The sequence below is a fragment of the Ornithorhynchus anatinus genome, chromosome 10 (genome assembly GCF_004115215.2).
Source record: "Ornithorhynchus anatinus isolate Pmale09 chromosome 10, mOrnAna1.pri.v4, whole genome shotgun sequence".
Lineage (NCBI taxonomy): Eukaryota > Metazoa > Chordata > Mammalia > Monotremata > Ornithorhynchidae > Ornithorhynchus > Ornithorhynchus anatinus.
This window is the reverse complement of record NC_041737.1, coordinates 54,589,991-54,602,010: the sequence shown is the minus strand read 5'-3', so window position 1 is coordinate 54,602,010 and position 12,020 is coordinate 54,589,991. Positions and strand designations below refer to the sequence as shown.

Genomic DNA, 12,020 nt, shown 5'->3' with positions numbered 1-12,020 from the left:
GCCTTCAACCCTCCACTCTGCCATGCGTCTGCTCAGTGACCTTGAGCAAGTCACTTCACTTCTCTGTGCCTCAGTTACCTCATCCGTAAGCAGCGTGGCTCAGTGGAAAGAGCACGGGCTTGGGAGTCAGAGGTCATGGGTTCGAATCCCAGCTCTGCCACTTAGCCGGTTGACTGTGGGCAAGTCACGTCACTTCTCTGGGCCTCAGTTCCCTCATCTGTAAAATGGGGATTAAAACTGTGAGCCCCACGTGGGACAACCTGATGACCCTGTATCTCCCCCTGCGCTTAGAACAGTGCTCGGCACATAGTAAGCGCTTAACAAATACCAACATTATTATTACTCCCTCCCATGTAGACTGTGTGAAACTCATGTGGGACAGGGACTGAGTCCAAGCTGATTAACTTGTATTTACCCCTGCACTGAAAACAGTGCCTGGCCCCTAGTAAGCGCTTAATTACTACCATAATGATCAAAATAACCAAAGGGCGGGAAGACGGAGGCCGACTTGGCCCTAAGAGAGGCTCTTTAGGGAAGGACTACATATCCCAGCAGCCCCCGCGGCCCGCCCCCCCGCCCCCGCCACTAAGAGAGCTAGTCGGCGCGCAGTGCACGCTGGGTTTCGTGGTCCCGCGCGCGGTGCATCCCGGACCTCGTAGTTCGGCGTGGAGGCCAGAGCCTGGCGCGGCCCGGCGCCGGGACTCGTTCTCCCAGGCTGCCCCGCGCCGCGACCCCGTCGTAGCGACTGGAAACCGGGAAAAATGGTGGGCGCTCTGCGACGCTAAGGCCGCGCTGGGCAGTTGGGGCCGGGGAGGTGAGTCTGAGGGGGAGCGGGGGCGGGCCCGCCGGTCGGGGACGGGAAGGGGGACGGTGGCCCTGCAGGGACCCCCACCAGGAAGGGGGCCGCGGAGCAGGACGACAGGGCCTTGGGGGGGGGGGGGAGGGGAAGGGGAGCTTCGACGTGAGGGGCGGGAAACCCTGAGGGGGCGCGAGCCGCCCCCACCCCCCCAGTCATGGAGGAAACAGTCACCGTGACCCCCACCGTGGCTCAGGGGAAAGAGCCCGGGCTGGGGAGTCGGAGGTCGTGGGTTCGAATCCCGCCTTTGCCACTTGTCAGCCGGGTCACTGGGGACCAGTCACTTCACTTCTCTGGGCCTCAGTGACCTCATCTGCAAAATGGGGAGGAAGACTGGGAGCCTCACGTGGGACCCCCTGATGCCCCTGGATCTCCCCCAGCGCTCAGAACAGTGCTCTGCACCTAGGAAGCGCTCAATAAATACTATTGAATGAGGGACTATTATTATTATTAAAATAGGGGTAACTGTGAGCCCCGCGTGGGTCAACCTGATCACCCTGTATCTCCCCCAGCGCTAAGAGCAGTGCTCTGCACATAGTAAGCACTTAACAAATACCAACGTTATTATTATTAAAATAGGGGGTAACTGTGAGCCCCGCGTGGGCCAACCTGATTCCCCTGTATCTCCCCCAGCGCTTAGAACAGTGCTCTGCACATAGTAAGCGCTTAATAAATACCAACATTATTATTATTATTATCCCACCTGCGAACCCCCAGGTGGGACAGGGACTGTGTACCCAGTGCTTGTACCCAATGCTTAGAATAGTGTTTGACACCTAGTAAGCGCTTATAATAATAATAATGTTGGTATTTGTTAAGCGCTTACTATGTGCAGAGCACTGTTCTAAGCGCTAGGGGAGATACAGGCTCATCAGGTTGTCCCACGTGAGGCTCACAGTTAATCCCCATTTTACAGGTGAGATAACAGCGTGGCTCAGTGGAAAGAGCACGAGCTTTGGAGTCAGGGCTCATGAGTTCGAATCCCAGCTCTGCCACTTGTCGGCTGTGTGACTGTGGGCAAGTCACTTAACTTCTCTGGGCCTCAGTTCCCTCATCTGTAAAATGGGGATTAAGACTGTGAGCCCCACGTGGGACAACCTGCTTCCCCTATGTCTACCCCAGCGCTTAGAACAGTGCTCGGCACATAGTAAGCGCTTAACAAATACCAACATTATTATAACTGAGGCACAGAGAAGTTAAGCGACTTGTCCACAGTCAAGTACCATAGTCGAGAGTAATAATAATGTTGGTATTTGTTAAGCGATTACTATGTGCAGAGCACTGTTCTAAGCGCGGGGGGAAATACAGGTAATCAGGTTGTCCCATGTGAGGCTCACCGTCTTCATCCCCATTTTACAGATGAGGGAACTGAGGCCCAGTGAAGTGACTTGCCTAAGGTCACACAGTAGACGAGTGGCGGAGCCGGGATTAGAACCCATGACCTTCTGACTCCCAGGCCCGTGCTCTATCCACTTCACCATGCTGCTTCTACGATATTGTGTGGTTGGATACAGTCCCTGTCCCACATGGGGCTCACAGTCTAAGAGGGAGAACAGGTATTGAATCCCCATTTGCGTGTGAGGAAACTGAGGCACAGAGATGTGAAATGACTTGCCCAAGGTCAGGTAGCAGGCGCGTGACGGAGCTGGGATTAGAACCCAGGTCCTCTGACTCCCAGTCCTCTGCTCTTTCCACTGGGTCACGCTGCTTCATTCCTACATAAATGTGTATGTGATCAGTGCAGAAGTGTGTTAGTTGAGGAAATGTCCTGGGGAGAAGGAAAATTTATCGTGGAAGGACCCCTGGAAGAGATGTCATTTCAGCAGGGCTTTAAAATTGGAGGGCTTGTGGTCTGGTGGATTTGAGAGGGGAGGGAGTTCCGGGCGGGAAGGGTGGAAGCAAGAGGTTTAAAGCAGTAGAGATGAATGAGGCAAAGGGAGTCCGTTAGTTTGAGAAGACTGACCAGGGCGAGCTGGGGTATGGAGGGAAAAGAGAGTGGAGAAGCGGCTCTTCTCGACTGTTCCTCTTCTCAATCCTAATGCTCGCCTGTACACCTTTTCTGAATGCTTAGTACAGTACCTGACACACTGGACGTGCTTAATTAATACCATTACTATACTATCCAGGAGTAAAAAATTTCTGCGGTTGCAGAGGGAAATAGTCATCAGAAGTTTTTTGAAGAATAGAGAGATGTTCACGAAGTCGTGATTTAGGAAGATGATCCAGGTAGTGGGCCGTGGGATTGGCTGAGAAGGGAGATGGCTGGAGACTTATCTTATTGTTCTTTCCCAAAGACTTAGCACAGTGCTCTGCACACAGTAAGCCTTCAGTAAATGTCATTGACTGGTGGGGGACCAGTGAGGCGACTGACACATTAGTTGTGCGATCACCCAGTGGTGTCATGCCTGTGGAGAGGAAGGGACGGGATCTAGGAAAGGTTTTAGCAGTCGATTGAGTGTGAGGGCTGAAAACCTGCAATGAGATGAGGAGAGTCAACGGAGATGTTGACCTCTGGGCCTCAGTTACCTCATCTGTACAATGGGAATTAAGACTGTGAGCCCCATGTGGGACAGGTACTGTGTCCAACCTGATTAGCTTGTACCTACCCCCGTGCTTAGTACAGTGCCTAGCACATAGTAAGCATGTAACTAATACTATTTAAAAAAAAGATGGGGAAAAGAGGAGTTCAGTTTTGCACATGATGAACCCAAGATGCTGGCAGGACAACCAAGCTAAGATGTCCAGGAGGCAGAAGGTCATTAAGGGGTACAGGTAACTCCTGGCCCCCAACTCGGGTTCCTCCAGCCCGAGCATCTCCGGGGGGCCCGGGGAGCATCCAGCCGGAGTCAGGAGGCTGGGGCTCTTCCCTCACGGGGGTCCTGGCCTCCCCCAGTCTCCGCTCCAGATGGCGGGCGAGCTAGCGGACAAGAAGGACCGGGACGGGTCGCCCTCCAAGGAGGAGAGGAAGCGGTCGCGGTCCCCGGACAGGGAGCGGGAGAGAGACAGGGATCGGAAGTCATCCCCCTTTAAAGACCGGAAGCGGCACCGTTCCCGGGACCGGCGACGAGGGGGCAGCCGCTCCCACTCGCGCTCCCGATCCAAGTCCACAGAGAGGTGAGTCGCGGCTGGCTTCAGCGGGGTGTCCTGGGAATGATGGTGTGGGGGCGCAAGCACGACAGGGTCTCCCTGAAGCGGAGGGACCCCCAGGGAGACCAGTTTGTCTCAGGGGAGCGTGGAGACTCATTTTTTCCGATTGGCTGCCTCCCAGAGAACGGAGGCACAAGGAGCGGGAGCGGGACAAAGAACGGGACAAGGAGCGGGAACGGAGCAAGAAGGACCGGGAGCGGGACAAGGATGGCCATCGGCGGGACAAGGACCGGAAGCGATCCAGGTGCCCGGGGTGGGGGAGGCCGGAAGGTGAGCCCCGGCCCTGGACATGGCGGGTGGGGCCGCCCGGGGTCAGCTCAGGGGTGCTGGGCGGGTCGTACCTAGTGGGCAGAGGTCACTGAAGCATCTGCCAGCACGGTGCTATGCCACAGGTCTAGGTAGACGGAGACCCGGCCCCTTCCCCGGAGTGTCAGGGAAAGATGAGGATGGGAAGGAGACCAGGAGATGGGCAGGCCCAGAAACCAGTGTGGGGGCTTGTCTCCCTTAGGCTACTTATATTTAAGGGAGACTCCAGCAGTAGCGCACACACACACACACTCATGTGCCTCAACCTAAACCCTTGGCCCAATGAACATATGAAACATATGTGGGTGGACCCAATGCAAGAGAACATCCCTTGGAGGCATGTCACTGAGGGCCAGGCAGCTGAGGAGCCGCTGGCCGGCAGCCTCGGCTTCCAGGGGTCCACTTCACCAGGGCCTCACCATCACACGGGCTCTCCCCCTCCCCCCCCCAAAGCTTGTCCCCAGGCCGAGGGAAAGACTCCAAATCCCGGAAGGACCGTGACTTCAAGAAAGAGGAGGACGACGAGCATGGAGATAAGAAGCCAAAGGTGATGGGGTGGGGGAGGTCCCCGTCCCGTGATGCCCCTCCCTACACACCCTGCCTTCTGGGTCCTGGAGAGGGTGAGAATGGGCAGAGAAACAAATCTTGGGATGGGGCTAGAGCAGTGACACTGGGGGAGGCTCAGCCCTTGCAACTCTGGTTGCCCCTGGTGGAGGGGGGTTTTGCCCCGGCTAGTGGGCTCCCTGGTCTCAGCCTCCTGTACGTTCTGCAGACTCAGCCCTTGTCCCTGGAGGAACTTCTGGCCAAGAAGAAGGCCGAGGAGGAAGCTGAAGCCAAGGTGAGAGGGTGGGGCTCTGGGCCAGAGGTGTGGGCACTGGGGTAGTGAGCAGAGGTATAGGTTTTGGGGCAGTGGGCGGAGATGGGGGCAGAGGGCAGAGGTGTGGGCGCTGGGGCAGTGGGGAGTCCTCCCTCTCTGCACTCACAGAGCCCACTCTGCTTTCCAGCCCAAGTTCCTCTCCAAAGCGGAGCGGGAGGCTGAGGCCCTGAAGCGGCGGCAGCAGGAAGTGGAGGAGCGGCAGAAGCTGATCGAGGAGGAGAGGAAGAAGAGGAAGCACTTTCAGGACATGGGCAGGAAGATGCTGGGTCAGTATTGGAGGACCCACCCAGCGTGCAGTCTGTGACAATCTGGTGCCAACACCGGGGGGGTCACCCCACATCAGCCATTTCGAGGGTCCCCCCGGTTCACCGTTGCTGACCCAAAGTGGGGGGCATCCCCGGGGCTTCAGCAGGGCAGGTGTGGAGGGCTGGCAATTGGGCTGACACTCCTCCTATTCCTCTTCCTCCTTCTCCTTCTCCTCCACCTGACCGGTACCTGCCCTCCCCCCTCAGAAGACCCCCAGGAACGGGAGAGGAGGGAAAGGAGGGAGAGGATGGAGCGGGAGACCAACGGCAATGAAGACGAAGAGGGCCGGCAGAAGATCCGGGAAGAGAAGGACAAGAGCAAGGAGCTACACGCCATCAAGGTAGGGGCCAGGCTCCCCTCGGCCCAGGGGTCCCGGAGGGCCCGGGAGGCCTGGGTGTCCAGGGGCCGGGCCTGACGGGCAGCCCTCCATCCCTTCCTCTCCCCGGGCAGGAGCGCTACCTGGGGGGCATCAGGAAAAGGCGCCGCACGCGACACCTCAACGACCGTAAATTCGTCTTTGAGTGGGATGCGTCCGAGGACACGTCCATCGACTACAACCCCCTGTGAGTGTGGCTGGCCCCGATCGGAGGGCCCAGCAGCCTGCCTCCCTCTTCCCTGTCCCCTCTGCTCCCCGCCTCCCTTTCCCGACTCCCCGCTCTCTTCCCAATCTGCCATGGAGAAGGTCGGAGCTGGCAGGGAATAACAGGGACCACTCATCTGGGCTGGAGGAGGAACAGAGTCAGTCGTATTTATTGAGCACTTACCGTATGCAGAGCACTGTACTAAGCGCTTGGGAGAGTATGATAGAAAAATTAACATACACATTCCCTGCCCACAAGGAGCGTACAGCCTAGAGGGGGAGACAGACGTTAATATAAATAGCTATGGACTTAAATGTTGTGGGGCTGGGAGGGGGGCTGTAAAGAGGTGAAGGGGTCACAGTGGTCACTGGCCGGACTAGGAAAGATGAGATGAGCTGGCTCTGGGGAAAGGTCTGCCCAGTGGAGGTGCTGGAAGAGCTGGTGGAACCCTCCCTGACTCTTCTCTCGCCCCTGACCGCTCTGGGTTCCCTCTCGCTCGGTTAATTCCTGACCCCCCCCGTCCCCCCATCATCTCACCCTTGGCCGTGCCCCGCCCCTCCCCCCGACCCAGGTACAAGGAGCGGCACCAGGTGCAGCTGCTGGGCCGCGGCTTCATCGCCGGCATCGACCTGAAGCAGCAGAAGCGGGAGCAGTCGCGGTTCTACGGGGACCTGATGGAGAAGAGGCGCACGCTGGAGGAGAAGGAACAGGAGGAGTGCGTGAGGCGGCCGGGGGGCGTCCAGCTGGGGAGGGGTGGGGTGGGCTATCGGGGCTGATGGAGAAGAGGGGCACGCTGGAGGAGGATTTGGGGTTCAGGGCGGGGCTGGGGAGGGCAGGTGGGAGCTGACATCTTTTTCCTGCCCCCGCCAGGGCAAGGCTGCGCAAGCTGCGGAAGAAAGAAGCCAAACAGCGCTGGGACGACCGGCACTGGTCGCAGAAGAAGCTGGACGAGATGACGGACAGGGACTGGCGCATCTTCCGGGAGGACTACAGCATCACCACCAAGGGCGGCAAGATCCCCAACCCCATCCGCTCCTGGAAGGACTCGTCCCTGCCCCCCCATATCCTGGAGGTTATCGACAAGTGCGGCTACAAGGTGGGTATCGGGGCCGCCGCCGGGCAGGGCTTCGTCCATCAGGCACCCGGGGCCGCCTGACCCCCCTCCCCTCTCCGCCCCGCTATACCCGCAGGAACCAACGCCCATCCCAGCGCCAGGGCCATCCCCATCGGGCTGCAGAACCGTGACATCATCGGCGTGGCAGAGACGGGCAGCGGGAAGACGGCGGCCTTCTTGATCCCGCTGCTGGTCTGGATCACCACACTGCCCAAGATAGACAGGTTAGGGTCCGGGGGAGAGAAGGGAGGCGGCGAGAGGTCAAGAACTACCCTAAAGGCCGACCAGCTGCATTCCCACTTCCCCAAAAGGAGGGGCTGGAACCATAACAGGAGGGAGCGAGGTTAGACGTTGCCAAGAACTTCCCCGTAGCACAGGGAAGGCCGTGACGTCTCCTTCCCAAACCAGGAGAGATTCCCCGCTCTATCCCTCCCTCCTTCTCCAAGTCAGCCTGGGGAGAGGGCACTGTCATCCACCCTGGGCTGGTGGGGACCGGGTGAAATGACCTGCAGTGAGGGTCCCGCTGCCCTTGGGGTGACTGTGTTCTGGATCCCTGAGTTCTCCAGCTCAGAGGCAGAGGGGCTGGGGACGGTGGGGGTGGTGTCAGGGCCCCCCAGCTGACGGGCAGAGCAACCCCCACGGGCAGGATCGAGGAGTCAGACCAGGGCCCCTACGCCATCATCTTGGCCCCCACGCGTGAGCTGGCCCAGCAGATCGAGGAGGAGACCATCAAGTTTGGGAAACCCCTGGGCATCCGGACCGTGGCCGTCATCGGTGGCATCTCCCGGGAGGACCAGGGCTTCCGGCTGCGGATGGGTTGTGAGGTCAGTCCGTCCGTCCCTCCGTCTGTGCCATCAGCTCCTCGGCCCCGTGGCTGCCGTTGAGGGGGCCTCACTTCCCTTCCTCCCTCCCCTCGATGATGGTTGCCAGTGAGCTCAGGTGGGCTAGGGGTCGGGGTGGGGGGGTAGGATTGCCCACTGTCCTTCAGGGCTCAGTGACCCAATCTCTTTAGAGCCCTGGGATCCTCACTGGGTAGCAGCAGAGTTGCCAACCTCCCTCATGGCCCATGATCTGAAAGGGGCTCGAAGTGAGCCATGGAGGGGGCAGACAGCTCTCCGATCATTAGCTAAGCACCTGGGCCCAGGGGTCCCAAAGGAGGCAGCCAGAATTCCCGGGAGCTCCCTCAAGGCCAGGCCGGTTGGCAGGGAGTCGGACAGATGCCATCCCCCCGGCCCCCAGGCCCATCAGTCTTCCCAGAAGGCAGAGCCACCCATCTTAGCTTGCCGAAATAGCAGCAGTAGCATTGATTGAGGGCCTCCTCTTTGCTGGGAAGTTTACTTCCATGGAGTTGGGGGGCTGCTTACAGGGCCACCCAAGGACTCCGAAAGCCCGCAAAGCCAGTGGGCCTGGAGAGCGAGTGGGAGAAATCAGGGAAGGCTTCCCGGAGGAGGGAGGGGCTGGGCTCGGTTGTGAAGGGGCTCGGGGTTTCGGCCCCTCTGTTCCGGGACTTCCCGTCCTCCCGGTGGAGGCCCGGGTGGGGAGTGCCAAGGAGGGGGAGTCCCCACGAGGGGTCACCCGAGCCTCCCCGACTGCAGATCGTGATCGCCACCCCCGGGCGACTGATCGACGTCTTGGAGAACCGCTACCTGGTGTTGAGCCGCTGCACCTACGTGGTCCTGGACGAGGCGGACCGGATGATCGACATGGGCTTCGAGCCTGATGTGCAGAAGATCCTGGAGCACATGCCCGTCAGCAACCAGAAGCCTGACACGGATGAGGCTGAGGACCCCGAGAAGATGCTGGCCAACTTTGAGTCGGGCAAACACAAGTACCGCCAGGTGAGGCCACTCCGGGCGCCCTGGGCTTGGGCTGACCGGGCTATTTCATTGCTTCAAGGTGGATGGGGGGCACAAGAGCACAGGCTGCCAAGCAGGTGCCAGGCCACTCTCCGCCTGCAGCCGGCCCCAGGACAGAGCCCAGACTGGGCTGGGGGGCGCATGGGGGTGATGGGGAGGGGCCGGAGGAGCCGGGGCACAGTCCTCCCCCCGGGTGGCAGTTACCCCAGCCGGGCAGCGGGCACTTCAAGGGATTCTGGTCCCTGCCACAGAACCATCCCCATCAGGCGTGCCTAATGCTCTCTTGGCCCACCATACCCAGTGGTCAGCCACTCCTATTTATTGAGCACTTATTGTGAGCAGAGCACTGTACTAAATGCTCGAGAGAGGACAATATAACGGACACGTTCCCTGCCGACAGCGGGTTTACAGATTAGCCACCACCCGATTTCTTGCGGTGCCCGGGCCCGGGGAGATAGTACCTTCAAGCATGGGTGGGGACGGGGTCCCGGTCTGACCCACGGGCACATCGCCTCACCCACAGACGGTCATGTTCACGGCCACCATGCCCCCGGCGGTGGAGCGGCTGGCCCGGAGCTACCTGCGCCGCCCAGCCGTAGTCTACATCGGTTCCGCGGGAAAACCCCACGAGCGCGTGGAGCAGAAGGTCTTCCTCATGTCAGAGTCGGAAAAGAGGTGGGTGGAGCCGGGGGGGGAGGGTGCTGAGGGAGGCTGGAAGGGCAACGGGGAGGGGCTCCGGGGGGCTCCCCCAGAGCAGCTCCCAGAGCCCCCTCCTCCCCTCCCAGGAAAAAACTACTGGCCATCTTGGAGCAAGGGTTCGACCCACCCATCATCATCTTCGTCAACCAGAAGAAGGGCTGCGATGTTCTGGCTAAGTCTCTGGAGAAGATGGGGGTAAGAAGAATGTGGTGGAGGCGGTGGTCCCACACCAGGGCTCCTCCGTTTCCCCGTTGCCTGAGAGGAGACACCCCTCTTCATTCACTGTTGTGTTTATTGAGCGCTTACTGTGTGCAGAGCACTGTACTCAGCGCTTGGAAGAGTACAATGTAACAATAAACGACCCACTCCCTACCCATAATGAGATAGTCTAGTGGGGGAGACAGGTGTTAATATAAATAAATAAATTACGATATGGACATAAGTGCGGGGGTGGGACGCAGAAGGGAGTGGGAGAAAGGGAAAAGGGGGGCTTAGGGAGAGAGGACTCTGGTCCCCTCATCATTCCTGCTGCCCGGCAGGGGGTGCACAAGGTTGAAAGTGGGGGCTCCGGGATGGCGGGGGGTGGCGGCGATGGCAAAGGCGACCCCATCCCTGAACCCCGTCCCCGTCTTGTCCCTGCAGTACAATGCCTGCACCCTACACGGCGGCAAGGGCCAGGAGCAGCGTGAGTTCGCCCTGTCCAACCTCAAGGCCGGGGCCAAGGACATCCTGGTGGCCACGGACGTAGCCGGCCGCGGTATCGACATCCAGGACGTCTCCATGGTGGTCAACTATGACATGGCCAAGAACATCGAAGGTGAGAGCCAGGGCCGCCCGCCCATTCCGCGGTGGGCCCCCGAGGCGGGGGACGGGACGGGACGGGGTCAGGCCGGGACGGGCAGGGGGTGACGACCGGCATCCCTCCTCTCTCCAGACTACATCCACCGCATCGGGCGGACGGGCCGAGCGGGCAAGAGCGGCGTGGCCATCACGTTCCTGACGCAAGGAGGCCTCGGCCCGTGTTTTACGAGATGAAACAGCCATCCTGGAGAGCCCGCGTGTCGGCCTGCCCCCCAGAGCTGGGCCAACCCCCCGCAGCCCAGTCACAACGCGGGCACCATCCTCACCGAGAAACGCCGGAGAGGAGACCATCCTATCCGCCTGTACGGCCCACCCGCAGGACCGTGCCCTAGCCCCTTCACCCCGCCGGGTGTCTTGGACCTGAACCAGCCAAAGGAGGCCGAAGGGGTGGACCGGAGCTGTGGGACCGGGGGACGCACTTCAGAGGTACAAGGAGAACCTCTGTGAACTTCAGTCCCCGGGGGGGCCTGGACCCCAGCAAAACCCCCACCTCCTTTGCATCTTGCGTGTGTGGCACGGGAGGGATTTGGAGAGCCGGGCCCTGGGCCACCACAGCGGGGGCCTAGCCTGAGCCCGGCTGCTTTCCCCGCTGGTCAGACCCGGCCCGGCAGCTCTTTTCCAGCTGATTGAGGAAGGCCGGGGTTGAGCACTCCAGAGAGAGTCAGGGACAGCCCTGGGGCTGGGGGCCCCGGATCTGCAGCGCAACTTGGAAGGGGCCCTTTTTTTAAAAAAAAAAATGTTTTGAGGGGTTCGGGGTGGGGGGGTGGCCTGATCCTGGTCTTTCTGTCACCGGGAGTGAGCGCTCCATTTCCATTTTTCTGAGATGATGGAAATGCGGGTGTGCTGGCAATAAAGTCACTGCTGCCTCAGGCCCTCTCTGGCCCCTACGACCCCTTCCCTCCCTCTCTTCCTCCCCTCCCCTCCTGGCAACCTGGGGGTTAAGCAGGGGACTCGGCTGGGGGTCACTTGGGGACAGGGGCCCGTTCCCAGTCTGAGCAGGGAGAGGGGGAGCGGGGCGTTGTATCTGGGGCGGGAGCAACGGCCCTCCCCCGCGCCCAAGCAGGGTGCCAGCTGCAGCTCGAGGTACCGGGGTAGACCGCAGGACAACTAACCAACCGTCCTGGGCGCCTCCTCCTCCATCCAGCTGGCCTGTCTGAAGGCAGAGGGAACGGGATGATCTCGAGAAGGTCATGCCAACTGATGGGTTCTGGTCCCTGGGACAGATTAGGGGGTACATCTGGCCCAGGCCTGTACCCCCAGCCAGCTGTAACCATCCAGGAGCCACCTGGCCCGGCTGCCCGTCTCGGCTTAGCCCCCAGCCGTACGTAACTCCAGTTGCCACGGGACCACCAGACAATAGCCCTCCTCCCCGTTCACTTTTCAGGCTGCTGCCAAGGCGGCCTATGGCTTTCCTCAG

At 60.2% G+C, this 12,020-nt stretch overlaps 1 protein-coding gene across 1 annotated transcript; it reads left to right on the top strand.

The window, feature by feature from the left end:
* The first annotated feature begins 710 nt into the window (after nt 1-710).
* Nucleotides 711-11,050, top strand: DDX23 (DEAD-box helicase 23). Its single transcript, XM_029072914.2, is given in 20 exon segments — nt 711-814; nt 3,750-3,970; nt 4,125-4,247; nt 4,763-4,856; nt 5,082-5,147; nt 5,314-5,452; nt 5,699-5,832; nt 5,943-6,055; nt 6,645-6,788; nt 6,944-7,169; nt 7,264-7,278; nt 7,281-7,411; nt 7,834-8,011; nt 8,783-9,025; nt 9,567-9,718; nt 9,829-9,937; nt 10,385-10,559; nt 10,677-10,744; nt 10,747-10,824; nt 10,826-11,050. Coding segments are annotated over 19 exon segments (2,622 nt in total). The 5' UTR covers nt 711-814; nt 3,750-3,761.
* Nucleotides 11,051-12,020: the final 970 nt, after the last annotated feature.